Consider the following 24314-nt stretch of genomic DNA (forward strand, 5'->3'; position numbering starts at 1 on the left):
CAGGTTGAGCAGGCAAAGCTCAGGAGGGGCAAAGACTGGCGCTGCAACGCAGTTATCAGTGAGTCATGGGATCTCGGGCACACCAGTCACTTATTTTCCCAGCTATACTGACAGTGACCCAGGGTGGCTGAGTGACAAATGAGCCAACACTAGAATTTGGCAAACACCTAGTCACACAGTATCATTTCTAAAATGTGAGTTAAAATAACTCCAAATATTAAAAAGCTTTCCTCTTCTTGCATAAACAAACCCCACCCCTCTGCCGGAGCACACCCCTGATCAGAGGGATCTCCTCACAGGTCACGGCAGGGTGCCCCCTCCACAGCCAGGGATGTGGTGCAGGTGGTGGACACATTTGCACAGCTGCCATCTGCAACAGCAGGCTGTTGAGAGTTCAGCCCAACCCACTGAGGCTGCTGACCTCAGGTGAACAAACCCAATTGGTTTATGAATATTTTTAAGTGGTGAACCATCTCACCTGAGACTGGGCTTATTGACCTTGAAAACTCATTGCAATTTTTTGTCCAACAATACGGGCACCTAATTGAGATACTGAGCCACGCACATTATCCAGTTTTCACTTAGACCTACACGCACAAGTTTAGGTCTTGTCAGAAGTTTAGTACTTATCCAAGGACCAGAAGGAGCCTTGATTCAAACTCGGGTCTGCGCACACAAACTGTATCCCCAAGAAAGGCTTCAGAGATGCAGCTGAACACTCACTAAGAGAAACAATGGAAGCCCAACCAACGCAATCAATGGCTTTGCAAGGTCAATAAACCGAGGTCTGATTCCCAGATGCAGGTCCTTTCCCACATATACTGTCTGACCCTCCTCCCAACCCAACCTCATTCTTTGAGCAGAAGCGGACAGAGCACCTGGGTCCAATCAAACCTTCAAAAGCAAAGGGAAAATTAACTCATTAAATAAAGCTGAGTAGCACTGACATCAGATCTGTAAGTTTATTTGCTCAATGTACGACAGCTACATAATGACTCACATCCATGATATTCCATCACTGAGGAAAACTGCTAAGAATGGTCCGTGTGTGAAATAATTCCTTAGAGAAACACGGAGTTGGAAAAATAACGACTGATTAGACCTTAAAAATAGTTCACTGCATAACATGACAAAAAGCACAAAGGCTCATTCAGAGAACATAGTCATTGTTCTCCTACACTGTAATAGTTGTAATTTCACCATGACAAACACCAGACATTAAGATTAAGCTAACACTGGTGTTTCTTTTGCTCCCCCCCACCCGTGAAAACAAAATATATAACTGCATGTCACTATAGCAACATCCAAAACAGATCAATTTGTTACAATCACTATTTGGTAGAGCAAACTTTACCTCCAAAGGAAAATTAAAAAAACAAAAAACTTTTAAAAATTTGAAGACTTAATTTTTTGTCATAGGAATACATAACACCTACAGTATAAGTTAATAAATTTCAAGCTACTGTATAGAAATACAACACTAGCATGCACAATATTGTATCAATAGATAATGGAGGAGTAATCATTTCACTGGAGAGACAGTATCATAGGCAAGTGCATTTCTTTAAAAATAAAGAAAAAAAAACATTCAAGCTGCTTAAATATCATGTCTCCTATTCCCTCTTCTTTTTTTAGCCCTCAGGTATGATTTTTTTCTTGCATTATTCTAAAAAGCAGCCAGAGCCAAAGCTGAAATTTAAAAAGAAAAATAGGTTTTGTAATTCCAGTAAATCATTTCCAAATGCTACAAGGACACAACACTGCTCACTGGATATGAAGATAAGTTAAGGGAAGCCCCCCTCCCCTCCTCCCCCCTCCTCCTCCCACTGACTTTAAGCCCCTGCAATGCACAAGAGCTGTAAAGCTTTCTACTGTTAATTCTTTTGGTTGGGTTAATTGGGACTTTTGCTCTAGCATAGGGAGGGACCCCTTCTAAGGAAAGTCATGCTGGGTAAACTGTGCAATGTTAGAGTATCCTCATTGTTCTATCTTCACTGTCACTTGGATCCTGTAACACAGATTCGTTTCTTAATTGCGTAAGCTCAGTTTTGGTATCAGCAAAAGCAACTGTCAGGTTTTCCTCAATATCTCTCCTTCCTAAATAAAACAAGTCTGGTATCATTACCTATCTCAAGAGTTCACACTGTTACTCATCTTACAATAAAGGCTGAACATATATATACACAACAGGTCATGATTTCAGACAGATTTATCCAAAATGAGAATGAAGGACCTAAGGTGAACTGAAAACAAACTTGTGGAAATAGCTACGGAGTTTCCTTCAGTTCCAAAATACACACTGACTACATGAGAGAAATGAACCTCCAGCTTCTCTGCTTTTGTTAAGAAGAAAAAAATAGGAAAAGTTTGGTCAGGTAGGGGTTAAGTATTTATTATGTGTTAGTAATTTCAGTTATCTTCCTACAACAGTTACCTGGGGAAGGAGTGTTTTCAGGGAGGAAAAACTGACACACAAGGTTTCTGGAACTGGACACATGTTTATGAACAGAGCTCTTCCTTCTGGATTTGTCCACCAGTAAGCTGCTAGCACCTGAATTTTCACACACTGCACCACAGCCTTTCTCATCTTGACCGCCCAGCTTCTCCAGCCCAGCAGCTTCTCCACCCAACTGAGCGCCTTGCAGTGGATGCAGCAGGGAGACTCAGGTGAGGAGTGAGCCGGCAGTGGAACCCGAGGAAGGAGCTGGGGCAGCTTAAAAATCAGGATTTCTCTGAATATTTCAACACAATAAATGACATACAGACCTGAATTTTCTCTATTTTTGTGGTGTTTAACGTTTCTATTAAAGTCATTATAATCATTTTTGTGGTGGATTTAAGAGGAAGGAAGGCCAAAAATCCCACAGCCACCTGCCAAGCACCTATTAACCAAAACTTAAAGAAGCTTTGATTATCCTCAGGTAAGCCTTTTGGCCTAAGAGACAGGTAACAGCAAAACCAACCTGGATAAGGCTGAGTAAGGATGAAAGCCAAAATAGCTAGCAAAGAAAAATGTACAATCAATGGCTTGGTGTTACATATGGCTGCAATGTAGAAATACTGTAAACTGCAATTTAGTGTTAATACTGTCAACTAATCAGAAACTTCAGAAAACTGACAAGGCCTACATCATAAGGATAATAATAATATACCTTATGTTCTAAGTCTGTCAATTTGGGATTTAAACTATTCCATGTCTGGTAGAGTACACTCTGAAAAAAAAAAAATGCACAGCTAAAACAGATGAGCCAGAAAGTACCCAAAACTTAAGAGCCTATGTACATAAAAATTCTTACTGGAACCACAGAACTTACTGACATGAGGGCCATTCCATTTGTTTTCTTTTTCATCTTTAAACCCTATTATCTAGCTAGCAATAAGTTAAATTAAAGACAGACAGCTCCACTTGCATTAATCTTCGGAACAGTCCATATGCCAATGTGAGGCTGCTATTCCAATACCAGCACAGCTAGCCTGACTTTCCACTAGTGGTGTTTTGGCAAAAATGTCAAAGAGGCGATCAGACAGGACAGGTCGTGGGTTTCTCCCTAGGAAGGCCATCCCTCCTTTTCCCTCCCCCACCCGACCCCCAACTCATGGGAAAAAAATAAAGACTGCAGTAGTAGCATCGGCGTGCGCTGCCAGTCCACTTGGGGCCTTAATTGTTGCCTTCTCCACCGTCGTCATCTTGCTGATCACTTGTCCAGAGCGTTAGGTTGTCGCGGAGGAGCTGCATGATGAGAGTGGAGTCCTTGTAGGAGTCCTCGTTCAGAGTGTCGAGCTCAGCAATGGCGTCATCGAAAGCGGTCTTGGCCAAGTGGCACGCTTGCTCTGGGGCATTCTGGATCTCATAGTAGAAAACGGAGTAGTTAAGAGCGAGGCCTAATCGAATGGGGTGAGTAGGCTGCATGTGCTCCTTGCTGATCTCATGGGCTTCGCTATAGGCCTTCTCAGATGACTCCACGACAGTCGCCCTTTTTTCTCCAGTGGCTACTTCAGCCAGGTAGCGATAATAGTCCCCTTTCATCTTCAGGTAAAACACTTTGCTCTCATACTGGGTCTCACTGCAATTCTTGATCAGGTAGTTATCCAGCAGACTCAGGACATCCTGACATACTGCTTCCAACTCCTTTTCTATTTTTTCACGGTACGCACGGACCATCTCAATCTTCTTCTCATTGCCATCTGCAGATGTCTTCTGCTCAATGCTACTAATGACCCTCCAGGAAGAACGGCGTGCCCCAACTACATTCTTATAGGCCACCGAGAGGAGGTTTCTTTCTTCATTGGACAGTGGCTCATTCAGTTCAGTCACCTAATGGCGGAAAGAATGAAGAGTTGTTATGGAACAGATGCTGTCAGTTGGGGTTAATTATATCTTTATGCCACAAAAACACAAACAGATCTATCAGTTGATTAAGGTGATTAACAGAACGAGGGCTGTCTGGGTGTATGGAAGGGGGATGGAGGTGGAATGGACAACAAAGGAAAAAAAACTGAGGCTGGACCAATGGTGCCTGAACCCCTCTTCGTCCTTAGAAAAAGACACATGCTCATCACATAGCTGTCTTGTGAAAAAACTATCAGGTCTAGCTCTTAGATGACCCATCACATTTTGATCCGAACTGCAAAAGGTCAGCAGTTCTCTCACGTAACATTACATACACACCAATCCTGGGGATTTTAAGTGTGGATGGCTTATATAACACAACATTCCAGTCCCATCCCTTTTGGGTGAGAATGCTTTTGAGTACTGGGTGAACATACTGAGTCAGCTTCAGGTAGATTTCTGAGAAAGTATGTTTTTCTGCTCATGTTTAAGATTATCTGAATTACTTCCTTTTTGAGGAAGTCAAAATCGGGATAATGGAAATTGGATCTGACTACTGAGATACTGTGGCATCTTGGGGAACATATATTTGTTGCAGTGTTTGGCTGAATATAATTAGCAATATGGAAGAATGCAGAGATAAGCAAAGTACTTTTGAGCTGAGGTGACCAACAGACCTAATGCTTCTTTCAATACGGGCATTTCTAAAGGTTTCTGTCTTCATCAGCCCAAAGACTACCACTCACCTTGAGGAAACTAAGGCAACATCACACCAAGGTTCTGTAGTTCATGACTATCAAGCAAACAACTGCTTATAATAAACAAACGATATCAAGTCACTAACACTACATTTTAAAATTCCTATTACCTGGCTTGTGGTATCAGGGTGTGTGCAATAACATGTCTGACAACCACATGAAATAGAAGATTTTACAAAAAGGTAAGTACTCTTACTTTTTATTCCTATTCCAAGGACACATTTTTATTTGGCTAACTAGCGTATCTAAACTAGAGTATATTAAGTCAACAACTAGGACACAACCGGAATCACAGATGATTCACTGTTTCTTACAGAGATGAGATACTTTCCTCATCTAATCCTCTTGTGTTCCTGTGCTCTAGTCATAACATGTCAATTGAAAACAACTTCATATTCCTGCCCTTTGTTCTTCTGTTCCTGCCTAGCATATTTTCGTTTTCCTGTCTGGAAAACACTCACACAACCGTCAAGAATCAAGTTAATATTCACTACAGAAACCTTCCCCAACCTTTCTTCCACCCCCAGGTAACGGAGTCTTCACTGTTCCCTGTGTAGATCAACGAGAGCATCTACCTAACACTGCATTACTGACTGACAGGGGTGAAGAGAGAGGGATACTATCCAAAAAGAAAGAAAAGGGAGGTTGGAATAACAAAGACTGTTTCTACATATGAATCATTTACATTAAGTATCTATTCCATTTTTATAAATTGGGGAGTGGGAGAGGTCTATGCTTAGTTAAAGTGGTTGTGTAATTTAAATAGTATCTCTCAGAGATAATTAAATCAGAATGTAAACCAAATCACACTTACTAGTTTATTGAAAGCAATAAAAATTCATTCTTTGAATGGATTGCTCATACTCAGCTTACTAATTCTCACAATATCTAGCAAAAATACACATGCAAACATTTCTTACACTGATGGCTAGTTTTTCTTATGCTGACCTTCACTATTCATTACTGATTCTCCATTATAATACCTATACTAGACATGGCCTAGGTGAAACAGACTGCAGAATGAACAGGGATTTGGGACTACTGGACTTTAGAGCAGAAGGAAACCAGGACAGAGGTGCTTTCTGCTCCATGACCCCTCCCAACTGCTCTGGAAACACTTCTCCCGAATAGGGAGGCTTATCACCCCACCTCCAGTTCTTCATATTCTAGGTTTGGGAGACACTATCCTCAGCCCCCAGACCACTGTCACACCTGTTAATTTCTGACGCATATTTAAATAATCCAGAAGACTAGGATCTTCCCAGTTCCACCCTTTACTAAGTGACCTTGGAGGCAAGCCATTTAAATCCCTCCAGACCTCAATTTCCTTATGTTAAAAAAAAAAGAGAGAGAGAGACAGGTATTTTCTCTTTCCTAAGGTTATAGTAAGGGTGTATCAGACAAACTGCTACAGACATGTGAGTAACAACTTCCGAGACTATCTTTAACAATTTGCCTTCATTTTCATTCTCACCATAGGTCTCTAATTTTCTTACATAACAATCTCCTAGCTTATCTTCCTCCATCAAGTATCTCGTCTGTATTGCATCCTGTTTTCTACTCTAAGTTGAAATTTCCTTAGCTGCCCTACATTACTTCTTTTCCTTACTTTAGTATCTATAGTCTGAAAAAACTCCCCAGACTGGCTTTCAAACATGCTGAGGCCTCTGTAGGCCTCAGGCACTTGCACCACAGGGAGATAACTCTATCCACTGCCTGTGCAGACACCAAGACTAGAGCTGCTTAGTAACTGCCTCCAAAGCAAGTGGAAGCCAGAGTGCCTAAGGCCACTGAGATGAGTTCTGGTCTTTCCCCTAAATCAAGCTGTCCTTCTCTGTCAAGAGCCAGCAGCTATTTAAAGCTCAAATTACCTCATCAGTACAACATACTGTTAAGTCTACTGCAAATGAAGTTCAGCCACAGAGTCCAAAGGCAGCAATCTGTGCTTATGTAAAGTCTGCCTAGCTGCCTCAAACAGGGACATGGAGATTATGAAATGCCAAAATCACCTTTAGATACAGTAACTCAGCCACATTTGGAACAAACCCTGATGTCCTCTGCCACTGAAAAACTAAGCTAGAGGGAAAAACCTTTAACTCTCTAAACTGTCTGCTCAAAGGGAAGTAAGCTTTCTCTAAAAACCTTAAATCAGAATTTTAAAAAATCCTTAAGATCAAAATGACTTATGTGAGAAATAATCTATGACTTTTACTTTAAAATAGAGATCCCAATGTAAACTGATGCAGCCACAATGGAAAGCAGTATGGAGGTTCCTCAAAAAACTGAAAATAGAAATACTGTCTGACCCAGTAACTCCACTTCTAGGAATTTACCTGAATAAAACAAAATCTCTGATCTGAAAAGGTATATGCATCCCCATCTTATTGCTGCATTATTTACAAAAGCCAAGATATGGAAGCAACCAAGTGTCCATCAATGATGAATGGATAAAGATGTGGTACATATACACAATGGAATATTATTCAGCCAAAAGAAATCCTGCCATTTGCAACAACATGGATGGACCTGGAGGGCATTATGCTCAGTGAAATAAGCCAGGCAGAGAGAGACAAATAGCAAATTATTTGACTTGTACATGGAATCTAAAAACAAAACAAAATGAACAAAACAGCAGTAGACTCAAACACACTGAGAAGTGACTGGTGGTTGGTTACCACTGGGGAGGGGTTGGGTGGGTGGGTGAAACAGGTGAAGGGAATAAAGAGGCAAAAAAATCAATCATAATATAAATTAGTCACGGGAATGAAAGAACAGCATAGAGAATATTGTCAATAATTCTGTAACATCTATGTTGACAGTAACTATACTAGTTGGGGTAAACTGCTGAATCACTGTGTTGTATACTCGAAACCAATAAAATACTGTTTATCAACTATACATCAATAAAAAAAAATTTTTTTAAACAATTACACCCTTAAAGATTTAAGAGGGTAGATCTTATGTTTAGTGTTCTTACAATAAAATAAAATTTAAAAAAGAGACCCCCAACTATGCTAGTTTTAAAGGTCAAAAGAGAATTTTTCAGAAGGACTAAAAAATTATTCCCATAGTGTCCAAAAAAGGTTAAACCAAGACACAATGACTGTTCAGTGTGGGAAGATGTGAGATATGTACCATCGGGGAAGGGAAGAAACAAAATAGTCACTGAGTTGTTTCTCAGATTGCAATACTTGTAAATACAGTCCACAGGATTTACCGCCATGGCTGCCGGGAAATGCAGAAAGTCCATATTCTCCAGCATGTTGTATTCTGCTTAAAAACAAATTATGGCTTTTCTCAACTCCTATGATACAAGCTCAAGTACAAATTTCTTTTAGTGTATGAAAGATAGATATGAATAGAAAGGTTAGAAAAACCTGTTATTCTTACCAATAGTTTAAGAAATAGAACTCCCCAAATCCCAGATACTAAGGAATCAGATGTTAATTAGCGCTGATGAGGACAGCAGTAATTTCTACCTATGATTAGCAACCCTTGAGAGTCTTGGAAGCTGTTTAGAAGCCTTTCTGACCCTAAGACTTAAAGTACCAGGTCATTCACAATTTCTTCATCAATCAAGAATCTTAAACTGTAATGAGAACAACTTCAAATGTTTAATCTTCCTAAATAAGAAAAAACCTGAATTAAGCTTATTGTATTTAAAACTTAGTTTGTCTTGTAGAAAGCTGTATAGGAGTTACAAAGAAAGTTATGGTGGTGAACATAAGACACAATAAAATAAATAAAATAAAGTTTAAATTTTAAGATTTAAGAAAGCTGAAAATTTCCACAAAGGACTGAAGTTTCCATCCAAAAGCTAAGATAGGAAAGGTGAATAGAAAAGAGAACTTTAAGGGCAATGATACTATTCTGTATGATACTCTACTGAAGGACACGTCATTATACACCTGTCAAAATCCACACCACCAAGAGTGAACCTTAATGTAAACTATGGACTTTGGGTGATAATAATTACATTGGTAATAATCAATGTAGGTCCACTGATTTTAACAAATATACTGCTCTGGGATGTTGACAGTGGGAGAGGCTATGTGTGGATGGGGGCAAGGAACTGCTTTCGGCTCAATTTTGCTCTAAAAAATTATCTACTTAAGACAAAGCCAGCAGACACTAGGTGTAACACTTACCCCTGCCATAAATTTTGTCCTCCTAGGTTGGGAATACTCACTTGAAAGGGCCAAGAAGCTATGAAAAAGCAAAGTGCAGTGATTGCTAATACAGCAACACCCTATACCAAAAATATACGAAATAAGATGACAAGACACAAGATGGGTATCAATGTCCATGGAATGGACAAAGTATCTATATACTGTCCAGGCGGTGGAATAAACCATTTCAAATAAATGTGATACTGTTCTACTAAAGTATATAATGAATCATGTATTGTAAAAATGAACTACTAAGCAACAAAATAAAAATTTTGACAACAATCTGAAGTTACACCTTACATTTCTGAGTAAAATGCCTTAAACTTGAATTACAGTCTGTGCAGAAAAGAGTTAAACAGGACAGGCTCAAAGCTGCTATCTTTAGAAAGGTCTGCTAACAATGTTGACCCTTGGCTGGCATCTGACAACTTGGATTTTGGAAGGGTTCCCACCATTCCCAGATAGGAATGGCTAACTGTCCCTAAACTGTTCGTGCAAACAATGTGGTTTACGGTAAACACCTGTGTTCTTTCTAGGAGCCTCAAATGTTGGTATGTGCTAGGCATAAAGTGCCTATGAGACCAGCCCCCGGTAAAACCCGTAGGCACTGGGTCCCTAATGAGCTTCCCTGGTGGACATTTCACACATGTACCCTGTACGAGTTCCCTGGGAGAGGACTCTTGGAAGGTTGCACGTGGTTTAGTTTGATCTTCACCCAAAAACCTTTTTCCTTTGCGGACTTAGCTTTGTCTCCTTTCACTGTAATAAACCATAGCCATGAGTACCCCTACATACTGAGTCCTAGCAAATCACTAAACCAGGGGTGAGTCTTGGGGACCCCAATACATAATTCACTCTCAAAAACGTGATGTAACATGTCCCGTAAGGTCTGATGACCAGGAAAATATACTTAAAGGCCACTTGCATCAGATAACTCATCAGGCATTCGCTGAGCACCTAAGCATGTGTCACACTGCACCCTGCTGCGCTAAAGATTGAAAATTTAGTGAGATACGCTCAAGGCACTGGTCCCTGAAGAGGAAACACAAACTTATCAAGTTTACCAGTCACACAGGTATTAAGGTAGCAAAATCTGCTGGAAAGCTTAGAAAAGATTTTAATTAGAAAGTAACAGTGTTAGCTGGATTTTAAAAAACGAGCAACAATCACCTTGGCTAAATATTATGCAGAGCGGATACATTCCAGGAAGAGGAACATCCCAGGAGTCATGAAACTTCCGTGGCGTACTCAGGGCCAAGCTCAAGGTCTGAGATGACAGAAGAGCGGGCTGAGAATCTGGGTTTTTCTGACAGCTACCAAGTCCTATGTTCTTTTCACAACTACTTACAAAGTGAACATTATACTTACTTTATAAGTGTGAACCAAAGAAATGCTAAGACTTTTCCACTAACACACAACAGAGCAGGGACATAAACTCAGGTCCTCTGGCTTCAAATCCTGTGCTCTTTCTCCCATTCCGACTCTCTCATGATGTAAACATTGCCACACATCACAGAGAAAGGACCAACTTCACTAATACACAGACCTCCTAAAAAGAATATAAGACCAACCAGTAATAGAAAAATGAGCAAAAGAAAGACAGTTTAAAGAAAAAAATACAGGTGGAATACCCAAACTCTTTCATTATAAATATTAAGTTTTCTGATCAGAATAGCAAAACTTCCATTTCTATAAACTGATTCACAGCATTACTTCTAACAATTAAAGTCTGGAACCACTTCAGTGGTCTTCAATGCGAGACTAGTTAGATTATGATATATCCAGCCATACAATGGAATTCTAGCTAGGGAAAAAAGTATTTGTATACTCTCAGGGTATTTCTAAAAATGTCTGAAAACAAAGTGGCCGAGAGGCAGTCATGGCTAAGAAGGCTGATTTTTTTGACCTGTTACCAGTAGTACCCATTCAAACAAACCCTCCCCATAATTTGCCGTTAATCACCTCTACAGTTAAAGTTGAAAGCCAATTCTGAAAAACAATTTTAAAAGCCCAAAGCCTGTAGTTTTATATAAACAAGTTCATTGATGTAAACAACTCAAATCCACACCTGTTGCTTTGTGCTCACCACCTGACCTCCATCAATACCTTTAAGAAAAAATAAAAAAACTTACTTATACAAAAATCTTTCATCATGTCTTTAGCAGATTAGGGCTGGTATATGGAATATAAAACTATAGATTTCAGCTTTTCCATTGAATTATTAATCCTAATATTTTTTCCAGTTTATTCCCTACATACATAATCATGGTTTCCAAACATCACTTTCCTTTCCCAATCTTAATGCATGGACAAGGACACTGTTAACAATGCTTATAATGAGCATCTTTGTTTTGTTTTGAATTTAATTAAATAGTTCCAATGTTTCATTATTAAATACTGACCTTTGTTCAAAAGACATCTCTCTATCATGTTAAGTATCCATCTATTCCACATTTTTCTAAGTAAAACTTTTAATATCAGAAATGAGTTCTTCATCAAAATTGCCATTCCTTTGGTTCTCCAGATAACCCTTTATGATTTAGTATTCTTATTTTTTAAACTGAAGTATCATCGACATATAATCTTATATTCGTTTCAAGTTCTTACTCCCATTTTAAAGCTGAGAAAAGAGCCAAAGAATGGAAGCCAAATCAGATGGCTCAAAATCCCTTATGCTTTCTACCAAATAACCAATTCATAACCAAGGAGAGGGAGCTTTTTGTAAAACACTCTCCCGAGCAGCCCTACCCCTTGAAGATTCAGTATTGCATAGGATCCCTATGTATCTTCTCCAGGTTACGAACTATATAGGCCCATGTCCCTCAAAATGTTGAGTTACCACATAACTCAGCAATTGCACTCCTAGGCATATACAAGAAATGAACACATAATGTTCATACAAAACCTTGTACACAAACGTTTACAGCAGCATTGGTCAAAACAGCCAAAAAGTGTAAACAACCTAAATGTCAGCTGATGAATAAACTAAACTGTAGTATTAGCCATACAGTGAAATATTATTCAGGCATAAAAAGGAATGAAGTACCGACCATGCTTCAACATGGATGACACTGAACATTATGGTAAATGAAAGAAGCCTATCATCACTAAAAACCACATATTGTATGATTCCAGTTATATGAAATGCCCCAGAGGCATATCTACAGAAACCAAAAATAGATCAGTGGTTGTTTAGGCTAGAAGATTTGGGGAAAGGGGGCTGAACAGTGAGGCTGCTAATGGTGCAGGATTTCCTTTTGGGGAAAGAATGCTCTGGGATTTAGATAAAGGGGATAGACAACTCTCAACATATTAAAAACCACTGAACTGTACACTTTAAACGGGTGAACTGTATAGTACGTGAATTGCACCTTAACAAACCTACTAAAAAATCGCTGTGCTCAACCAGTGTATATATAGTACTTTCACTCATACCAGCAATTTAATAATCACTCACATCTGCTTGATGAGTTCAGAATTTCAAATACTTCATGCTTCATAATATGGGCTTACACAAAGGAAACTCACTAAAATAGAGAACAGTCCTCTAGTTCTGATATCTAATCCACCCCATGACTCAAACTCCTACATAGGTCTTCTACAGGTTACCATTTCTCAATATTCTCTCCAAAAACAAGAACAATGTTGTTAATGTTTATTTGCTCAGGTATAGTTAAGCAAACTTGAAAAGGGCTAAGAAGTTTACATTCCTTAACTACTGGTATTTTTCATTATGCAGCATTCAATCCTGCGACTACGGGGGAGGGGGGAGTCAGGATAAGAAACATACTAAAATAACAATTCACACCACACCCACCAGACCAGTGCTTCATTAAGGTCTTCCACCCTCTACCTGCATACCTTCAGTGAGAAATCAGTGGAACATTAGCAAGCCTCAAGGCAAGCGAAGGCTTGAAAAGTGCTTACGAATCTGGACTTCCTACTGGGGAAGCTTCCATGCCCACTGGAGTTCACCCATCCCCAGTGAAGCTGATCTAGACAAAAACTACTTGGCCAACCAAAAAAATTCTGAGAAATAAGAAATGTGTATTTTGGGGTTTTGAGTAGTTGTATATAACAAAAATTAACTTAATATGCTATTTTTTAACATCATTTTTACCCTAAAATTTTACTTAATTTCTGCAAAATCAAATTGTACTCAGGGCCCCATGTCTCTTTTCCCCAAGAGCTATTGTTAAGTGCCATCTGCACCAAGTATAATGAACAGCTGAATCTGGGGGCCAAGGTACAGGACATCAAGAAAAAATAAGGCCACGTCATTAGCCAGACTGCACCCACTGCTCCAGTCTGATACCACTTTTTAACAATCAGGATGTAAGTCAGTACTTCACAGCTTGCCACTTAACCCCACATTTCAGGAAAACACCTCACCAAATGTCTTGAAAAAAATTAAGATATGCTATGTTCTAGCACTCCCTTGGGAGTCAAATAACCTTACCCTAAAATTTAAAGTGAAATTAGTTAAAAAGGTTCTTATACAAACCCATATTGACTCCTTCACCATCATACCCTCTTTTTAGGCCTTTTCTTTGCATCCGCAATTTCTTCTGGAATCAATGTCATGTTCACTTTTCTGGGATAGTTTACCTGTGTCCAGACATCCACATCTGGTTCCACTTCCATTATCCAAGGCTAATCTCCAAAATTCATTATAAACAATAGTTCCATTATCTTATCACATCTGACAATTTGGCCCCTAACTTCATCCTTGACCTCCTTCAAGTCACTTTTAAAATCAAATTCTTTTAACTTCTTCTAATACCAGTCTTCACTCCCACCTACAAGACTTGCTCTCTACCCCCATCCTTGTTCTCTCAGAACTTTCCCTTTAGGTTTTATTTCTTCTAAGGTTCATCAAAATTCATCAGTTCAATTATTTTTCCATTCATATAAAGTTTCCTATGTCCTCTGCTTCTGCTCCACCAGCTCTAACACACCTAAATGCTCAATCTATCCAACTACCCTGACTTTCTACTCTTATACCCCAAATTCAGGTGAGGGCAAAGAGACCCAGGAACTACTGATTGCAGTCACAAGTTAAGGTTTTTTAACCTCAGCTGGGCCCTCAGCACTCACTGTCTGGGCATCCTTACTCACTACCCCCTATTCAGAGGAACGTGCCCACCAGATAAGCCAATTTTCAGGCCTTTACTTAACAACTGCCCCATCTTTGCCTCCTTCTCTCTCAAAAGATTCCCATCAGTTATTCTCTTTGCTGTATTTTCCCTTCTACTCTCCTGCTCTTTTCCATTTATATAAAATCCAAGTTCAAGATTAAAATAAATTAGGCCTTTTAATCCCATCTTTCTCCAAATTTCTGAAGATAAGCCTGTAACTGTTCCCCCTTCTTCCCCTTTCATTCACTCCTCACCCCATTGCCACTGCACCCACTCTAAAAAGCTATCAACATCTACCTCACTGACCCAACAATGTTCTCTTTTGTTGGAACCTAACACTGCTGACTACTCGCCCTTTCTTGACACTCTTTTCCCTTTGTTAGCAGTCTTCTCTGGTTTTCTGTTTACCACTACAAACTCTTTTCTTCTGCACTTCACTACTTTTCTCCAGGGTTTTGACTTCAACTCTCCATTTTAACCTAGGTGACCTTGTTATTCCTGGTGTTAACTGCCACAGATAAGACTCCCACTAGAACACCTGTTCCATGAGGGCAAGGGATATGTTTTCCAGCACTTAAACCAGAGCCTGGTCATCAGCGGGTCCTAGATAAGTATTTGTTTACTTAATGAACGAATAATATGCAACACTGAGTGCTTACCTTGTGCCAGGTACTGTTCTAAGTACTCTTCATGTATTAACTTTTAGCCATGTCATCCCCATTCACCTCCACTTAAATGTTTCCTCAAACTCAGGACAGTGAATTCATCTCCTCGGCTCATTTCCCTCTTCATCTTTCTCCAGACATCAGATTCTCTTTCAAATCTACCCTGTCGTTGTCCATGTAGGTGCTCCCCACTTCAGATTGGTGGCCCCCTACAATACTGTAGTCAGTAGTCTCTCTCCCTCCACCTCACCATCCTCCCATTCCATGTCCACAGTGCTGCCAATGATCTCTCCACACCAAAAATCGGGTTATGGTCCTCTTCTGCTGAAAACCCTTCAATGACTCTCCATAGCTTAAGAGCAAGCCCAAATTCCACAAATCCCCCCTTCATGACTTGTGCAGATTTCCATCTTTAGACTCACTTCCTACTTCCTCACACACGCTACTGCAGCATTCCCGGAGAGCGACCAATAGTAAATCAATTAGATTCTGCTCTCTGGATATTCTGAAACTAAACATGCTACTCCTTCAGCCCAGGCACCCCTTCCTTCAGCCTTCCTTCCCCTTCCCCTCAAGCCTAACCACCACTCCAGCACACTCGTCTAGGCGATCTCCCGGTGCACTCCACTGCTCTGAGCCCCCTTTTCCTGTGTTTTGTGTGAAATAGATATTCCCACACATGTTCAGTAATCCCCATCACAAGTCCATCTTCTCTGTGTGATTCTCATCAGTACCCTTCACTTCTCATACCTGCCTAGAATGTCTACAAAATACTCAAATCAGCATCTTTTCTTCTTTTGAACTTCATCCAAATCCCCTCACCTGTTTTCCACACTCCAGTTAGGAATTTCCATGGAAGACTGTATCACTTTTGATGTCCAACAAGGCTACAGTTTCCTGCCATTTTTTTCAAATGAGGTATACTCTTCCACTCAGTTCTGAGAGGCATCCTTTCACTTCCTGGCAATCCCTGTAAGACTCCAACGGCAAAACTAGTGTACTTACCTCTTCCTGTTGAAAAGCTCTCCTTTGTTTAGTGCTATTTAAAACACACAATCATAGGATCAATTGCTTTTTTAAAAGAAACCAGACTGCATACATATTAAGTAATAATTTTTCACACTGTCCTAAGGGAAATTTGTTCTGTATTTAAACCTGACTACATACCCATCCTCTTGAGGATAAGTAAATGGAAAGATGTTAAATATGCAGTAGTTGGAAGAATTTTCAATGCTTCTGCAAACAATGGAACATATACTGAAAGTAATAAAACTAGAAAAGTAAACAAAGATGTTTCCCAAGTGAAAGTGTATGTAAACTACATGACAGTATTTTATCTGAGAGTCTACAACTCAGAATCTCCTGTCTTCCCAAAAAAGTTTGAAGACAGTGCAGGAATATATGGAATAGTTTTGTTTTAACTCATAATAAAAAGTACTCTTAAATTTTCCACTATGGTCTAGATGCTTAGTTTTATTCATCAATACTTTAGAATGCATGCTGCAACAGCTTGGTAAATAATGGGACTGACTTGATTTTCACAAAAGATGTAAACATTCACTAAAAAGTTAGCCTTTAGTCAACATTTACTTAAGAAGTGTGTGTGTATGTGTGCACATACATATATATAGCCACCCAGATTATGAAGAGAAAAAAATGATCGAAATCCAAGAGTACCTTAAGTTCAAAATAAGAACTAGTTGCAATTCAGGCAGTTTTTGAGAATCTATACGCTAACACATAGTTCTAAATAAGTAATGTCAGTAGAAACATATTGTATGCCAAGATTTAAAATTCAAACCATTACTACAGCTGTTTCAAGTTTACTGTATTGTTTTCCTTTTCCTCAGTAAATTTATCTAGTTCCAAAAATCTAATCTTTTTGGGCAGGACCTTCAAACAGTAAATAAATAAAATAGCATATCCATCTTAATCGCTGATACCTTTAAATTGATCGGCTCCATACTTATGAGCACGGATTCAAACACAGGCTGTTTATGCCCAGACAGCTAGTACATTATACTACTTATTTATATGTACACCCCACTGTACACTGACTTTAAAGCAAACGCGATTAAAAAAAAAAAACGCTTGGCAAGCAACAAAGCCAATCAAAAGCAAAACCTGCTTACTCACATGGTCCTTAACAAACCAACAGTGTTTTAGCTCTTCTCTATCAGATTAGTGATAAAAGTCAGAATAACTGACAGAAGACACTCCCTTCAGTCCTTTTCCAAAACAAGGTAGTAAAAAGGAACAGCCCTGTAGTGCTAGAACTCCTTAACTGCGCATCTGCATCACATGACCCATCCAGCCTTCATCCCCTCGTGAGAGGGGAGGCTGAAGGGAGGCATGCCTCTTAAAATCCAGGAAAAATTATTTACTATCTGGATCAAATGCTTTAAGAAACTACACTCTGAGGTTGCCTAATTTGGATGTAAAGAGATCTTGCTGGTTATTTGAGCATTTGTGGCAAATAAGAGCATTGTTAGGTCAGTAGGAAGCCATCCTCCAAGACAGTAAATCCCAAGAGGGCTGGAAGAGTAGCTAAGTATATAGATACAAGATTGGCAATATGCTGACAACAGAGAAGCTGGTTATAAGGGAGTATGTTATACTATTCATCTTCATTCTGTGTATGTTAGAAAGTTTCCATATTCATTTTTTTAAGGCATTCATTCCAACCACAAGAAAGCAAATGGGAGGCTTGAGGCTAACAGTCAAGTTTTCTCTAGTCTCAACCTCATTTTATTTTATTTTGGGGAGTAGAAGGGCAATAGCGTATCCTTGAATTTTGAACCATGTGTAATGCCTATCCAAACAATTAAAATTTTTCAAAAGTTTTAAGGAGATAACTCTCAGTACTAGTGATGGTGTCAAGATCCTTAAGAATTCTTAGCTATTCTTTCAGCAATTCCACTTTTGGGCCTCTGCCCCAATATACTGTATTGGAAGCTTTAACCAAAAATATTCATGGCAACATTATTTATAAGTATAAACTTGGGAGCAGCTTAAATGCTAAATATTTAAATTACGACACATCTGCAGGACTCTTCAGCCTTTGGAAATATGAGTGATAGAAGAACACATCCTTGAAGTAATGTCTAAGGGAAAGGGCAAGGTACAAAAGCAAGCCCAAACCCTGAAGACGACATGATGAAGATATTCCTGAATGGGGATGTGGTGATGACACTTGTCAAATTTTCTAGCATCCTAAAGGCCAGACACTTTTGTCATCAGTAGTCAGTCTCACTGATGACAGCCTTCCAAAAGCCAGACTCCCTTAGGAAATCACAGCATCCCAAAACTCAAGATATTCTAGAATATTTCTTCCCTACTCACTTGACCCTACTAGCTTTTCTTGCCTCAAGATGCTCTTTTCTGTTCTTATCTTCAAATCCTAATTCTCCTTGCCCTTCTGAATGGGGTTATTTCCAACCTAGTAGGAAATATCTAGTGTCTGAATTTTAAAATCTATTTCTATTATATAGATGTAGTTAGAAACACCAGATACAGATCATACATGAAGAGTGGAGTAGGATGTGAAAACATCTACCCACCACAGCCTACCGATGCCAGAAAGGCCTTCAGGTAAAAATGTGCTGGCATTGAGTATGGGATTGTTTGCAGGGCTACTACATACGTGAGGCCTCCAGGGCAAAGTTATACTCCTTCATGACGTTGCCTCAGACTGCTAAAAAGGGCACCATGTTGAACTGCACAGTACCAAATTCAAACAACTCAGTCAAAAAACAAACCTCAAACTTATTTCTACACCCTTCAAGTACTAGTACCATCAGGAACTTTGTTTCCGAGACCCAGGTTATTTAAATACAGTAGCTTAAGGATCATTATTTCTTTCAGAGAGCTGAATAAATTCAAATGGTTTTAAAATAAATCTGCACTTCTGAAAGTGGTCCTCCTGTTACCTCTTCTTGTTCTCTCACTTCTCCAGACACCATGGCAGCTGCTTTCACACTCAGCGGTGGGGGAGGGTGGCTAAGGGATTCCTCTGGAGCTACTGTCATTACAGGTTCAGCTGCCTACTGCCGTCACTGTCACATTCCCAGCTCTGACACCCCTGTTCTAGTAACAGATTAAGAGGGGAAAGCTGACACTACACCTGGGTCCTACTCACTAAATTTGGCTTTAGACCTCACCAAAAATATCACTCCAAAGATTAAGAGGATAAGACCAATGAGTTTATTTGGAAATTTATTTAACATGATTGTTAAAAACTTGTACATGTGAGAACACACTTCTATTACCTTATTTGCAACCCAACTAAAGCTTTGGGGCAGATTAACAGCATTCAACTTAAAGAAAAATCTACTTCTGGTGGGACACACCCTTACAAGTGAAATGCTAGCAAAAATTTCACTTTCATTTCAACAGTTCTTTGAAACGGAGGAAAAAAATAAGACTTGTGCAAAGTCTTAAGATTTACAAATTTTTATTTCTGCAAAATCATGGGACCAAACCAACTATTTTAACCATTTATCTTAAAATTAAAGCTTTCTTTTGGGAATTTTTAAATCATTTTTTGTGTAATTATCTTTTAAATACTCAAACTTCTAAATTAGTAATATCAAAATTTTCAGGATCTCTGCCAAGTGTCAATTTAAAGAAAGATGATTAAGGTCTGGTAGTCAACCAAAATGATAGCTGACACCTAAGAAGAATTTGGGAAAGAAAATAGGAAAATTATTGAGCAAAGGCCATAAGGTAGCTGGCACCCAAATCCTTTATAATCTAGAGGCAAATGCAGCCTCCCATAATTAGTCTTGAATATCTGGCTAAGCACTAAGAAACAGAAAAGACAACAGAAGATAAAACAATGGTCTATATTTATGTAATTCTTTTCTCTTTGCCAGTTAAACACACAAGTGGTCTTTGCTTCTCTTCCACATCCTGTGGAATCTGGTAGGAAGACATATAAACAGATGCCCTGCCAGATAAGTGTTAGGGCTGGTGATAATGGGGTGAGCAGCAGCTCCTTGCAGCCTCAGAAGCACCAAAACAATGTACCCAACATCTCCTCTACAGGAATGCCATCAGCATAGATCTCATGCTGGCTAGCTCACCACCACTCCCTGTACTGCAGTGGTCACTGGGGCACTGCTGCCACACAGCAGTGAAGTCATGTACAACAAAGTCAGCCTTGGGGTGGAAAGTGAGTCCTAAGAATACCACCAGCAAGGTTTCTATAATCTCCTATCAGTTAACAGTTTGCTCTGATCTCAGATAAACCGTTATTTTACTTATTTGGGTGAGCACTACATAGTTTTTAAGATCTGACTTTTAAATGGAAATACAAACCTAGCTAAGTCCCTTTTATCCATGTGTGCTGAGAAGTCCAGATGTTAAGAAACAAAGATAAAAGGGATACCAATTACCACTGGCTGTGAGCTGTTGTGGGCACTTCATCACTGACACATTCCTCAATCAGTAATGTCCTGAAATCCAGCCAATTACGGCCAAACCACCATCATTTCTTTAAAAATACCATTTTTCTCATTTTTTCAACTAGAGGTGATGGCTGCACAACATTGTGGAAGTACTAAATGTTACTGAATGTACACTTGAAAACAGTTTGTATTATGTGACTTTTACCTTAATAAAAGCAAAACCATTTTCTCTACTTTTTAGTAACTTCAAGTTTGGTTTAATAAAAAAATTAGGCTTTCCCCCCAGAACTAGGGAAGGAAGTCCTTTCCAGGGTCTGTAGTTAATCCAAAGTACTGCGATGAGGATGCACACTTAGCAGTGTCTTTTATCTTAATATAATTTAAGACATGAGATTTTCTAAATAATTAGAAAAAGCACTTGTCATTTCAGTTACTGTAAAAATAACAAATAAAAAGCAAACTATTATCTGTATTCTTTCTACCCCAAAGAGAAGAATTGAAACCACATGACTTAGAATAATGGCTGGCAGAACTCCACCTCTGGAGAGGCTACAGAGATATCATTACTCCATTAGTGGTAATAGCTATTGATCTAACCTCCTGGAAGGGCTAGTAGGAAACACAGAATACTTAAGACAGTAAGAATTTTGAAGTGTATTGATTTCACCGGAAGACTTTTTTATATAATTAAGTAGACTTTTGCCACCAATGACCCCTCCAACCAGAGTTAAACTGCTTAACCCAGTCATCTCAACAAAAGTAGTAGCCTGCAACCTTTTCTCCCCACCTGAGGACAAGTACCAGTGGCCTACTTAGAATATTTTCTCCAGAGACTATTAAAATCCAAATAGAGTACTAACAGGTAGGAAACATGTAGGTATGCACTCTCTCCTTAAATGCACAACTACACATTTTCCTTCAGACTCAATGTCCCCTTTCCCCCCTTTTCTACATACTGTTTATTATTTATAGTCTGGTCACCCACAAACAACTATCATTCTGCACAGGTCCCAACAGTGTTAAAACTGCGATAATTTACTTAAATTCAAATAAAGCTAATCCTATCAGGATGATTTGTCTTAGAAAAGAAGCTCACTTGAGTGCTAAAACTAAATATTTTCTTTGCATATTCTTTGTATCTTCCTGTGCTTTCCAAATTCTTCCTCATGAGAGGATTCATAAACAGAGGAGGTAAAGTTTTAGTTACTATTTTTGAGCACCTACTACATTTCTCATTTAATTCTCACAACTTCTTCAAGTAAGTACCGACCCATTTTACAGATGACAATTAAGGTCAGAGATAAGCCTACTCCCTCCAAGTTACAGTAAACAGGTTCAATACTGCCAAGGAGCATAAGCACAATTATGGCAAAAGAGAATTTTTTCAATCCCAACCTAAAGTGTTTTCTAATGGTCTCATTCCCTAACGTTTACTGAAATGTCCCAGTAGGAAGTCGTAATTTTTTAAGGTTTTTATTAAAACCTGCTGAGTTAATAATTTGCAATAAACCCAACCACACAGCCCACCTCTGAGCCACGATCATAAAACATATTCTTTATTATAACTTCTACCTTTATGCCACCATTGCCTAATTTTAATGAGACGAAGTATATAAAAATACAAATTATCTTTAAAACTTTGTGAGAAAACTATAACTAGGGAAGCAAACAGGCCTATCTACAGATCACTGATTTGCATACTTAACGGTAAAGGAAATTCTCATTTTTTTTGGACCAATTCTTATCTGGTGGAAGATGCAGTGCTCAACTCCACCTGGCTTACTGGTAATTTCTGCATTACCTTGGACAAATGCCATTTGCATACTCCCTATCAGCCCTTAGGTGCATTGCAGCCTCTGTGTCATTGTGTGTGACATCACTGGGTTGCTATGGATATAGGTGCGAGGTCACTCACTTTCCTGTGAAACTGGAAATATGGAAAAATTAGGAGTCTAACACAAACTAAAGATATTTTCAACATCTAAAGCTCAACTTACATCATATGAGCTTTAAGATGTCTTTAGATAGCAACTGTGACACTGTATTAATACAGCAGTATTCCCAATGTCAGAACCAATTCCCTTCCTTAATGAGATGTTATCTTTTTGTTATCGTAGCTGGCTTAAACATAAAGGCATCAGCATTGTCATTTTTATGAACTGGTAAAGTGATTAAAGAATGCATCTGTTAATAGCTATACTGCTTCATTAAAAAGACTTTAACATGCAAGGTACACTCCTGAATCCACTTCACACAGGAGATGGCATTTTAAAACCTTTGTTACATAAGACAGTAAGTATTAAGATAGTGGGAGACCTGAATCATTAGATAATTTCCCGTGTTTTATGTAATAAAGCTCAATACTCCCCTGTCCCCTTATTATCAAACTCATTGATAGTCCATTTGATAAATATAGTTACTGACAAAATGGTGCAATACAGGCAAAAATCTGCATCCCAGACAAAATGCGACAACTGGAAATCAGTTCTTTTCATCAGCTCAAGGATACACTAGCTTTTTTTTTAAGCCTCCGATGTATCTAACAAAACAAATTAAAAAAAAAAAAAAAGACTTTTTCCCCTTTAAAATAACTCCTCCCAGCCTCCACCCAGTCTAGGCTCTCTGCAATATGACAAATACAGAATCTTCTAGAATGACTTGATACTGCCTCCCACCACTGCTTTGTTTGCAGTATCAGATCAGAGAGAATATTTTTTCAACTTCTAGTTATTCCAATAGATGTGTGCCTGTATGTAAAAAAGATACAGCGTATGTCACAAATTGAACCAAGTCAGCTAAATTCACCTTTATTTTATAAAGACAATACCTACCCCCTTTGCAATACAAAAACACATTAGGAAAAAATGGACCTGACATGTTGAGAACAATCAATGAAAACACTAGCGAGATAAATGTTCCTCCTTTCTAAACGCAAGAGGACTTGCTTTGGGGAATGTAGAAAGAGGAGCCTTTTGTTAAGAAAAACGTGAGCAAGGAGGTTTCGGTTTTGCACCGAGCCCAGGTTTTCAGAGGAGCCTACATTTTTCCTGGGGAGATTCTAAATAATCTGTCAGGAGAGGCAGTGGGAAAGGAGACTGGGGGGTTGGAGGGAGTATTAGAAAACAGGGAGAGACCTGCTGAGTGAATGGGAAAGGCGCCGCCCAGACACCAGGCAGAGAAAGAGGAACCGCATCCATGCGGTCCCCCGCCCCCACGCCCAGGCTGGGAGGAGGGGAAGTGGTGCACAAAGGATGCGCACGGCCCCCGCAGACCCAGGGACACGGAGGCCAGAGACCCCGCTCAAGAGACGAACCCTGCAAGAGCCCGCCCCAGCCCAACCCGCGGATGGCCAAGAGGGCAGCGCCCCCAACCCCGGGGGCCGCTCGGGAGAGGCCCCGTCATAACCTAAGTCCCTAGCTCGATCGGGACCCTTCCCAGCCCCCTCGGCAGGTGAGGAGGGCGGCCAATCCTGCAGTCGCGACAGGCTACTAGTTCCTTGGTGGTCCACGCGAAGGCCCGCGTCCGCAAAGGGGCTGGGGCGAGGTGGGGGGAGGGGAGGAAAAACTCACGTTCTTCATGGCCGCGGCCATGTCGTCGTAGCGCTCCGCCTGCTCCGCCAGCCGGGCTTTCTGCACCAGTTGCTCACGGTCCACCATCTTCGCGGGCTTAGTCGGGCAGGACGAGAAGACCAGGACGGCCTAAAGGGCTCGGAGGGCGGCTGCGGTGTGGCTGGAGCCCGTGTGCCGGAGGGACCGACCCACGAAGCAAGCAGTTGAGGCGACGGCAACGCGGAGATTGCAGTTCAAGCACCCACCGCGGGACCTGGTACGAGGCGGCTGCGGCTGC

General features: G+C 39.8%; 1 protein-coding gene across 1 annotated transcript; it reads right to left on the reverse strand.

The window, feature by feature from the left end:
* Positions 1 to 948: 948 nt before the first annotated feature.
* On the reverse strand, positions 949 to 24314 carry YWHAG (tyrosine 3-monooxygenase/tryptophan 5-monooxygenase activation protein gamma). Its single transcript, XM_036905461.2, has 2 exons — positions 24038 to 24314; positions 949 to 4315 (listed from the first exon to the last, which is right to left on the reverse strand). The coding sequence occupies exons 1-2, from the start codon at positions 24122 to 24124 to the stop codon at positions 3659 to 3661; spliced, it is 744 nt and encodes a 247-aa protein (XP_036761356.1). The 5' UTR covers positions 24125 to 24314; the 3' UTR covers positions 949 to 3658.

Source organism: Manis pentadactyla, chromosome 10 (assembly GCF_030020395.1).
Source record: "Manis pentadactyla isolate mManPen7 chromosome 10, mManPen7.hap1, whole genome shotgun sequence".
NCBI lineage: Eukaryota > Metazoa > Chordata > Mammalia > Pholidota > Manidae > Manis > Manis pentadactyla.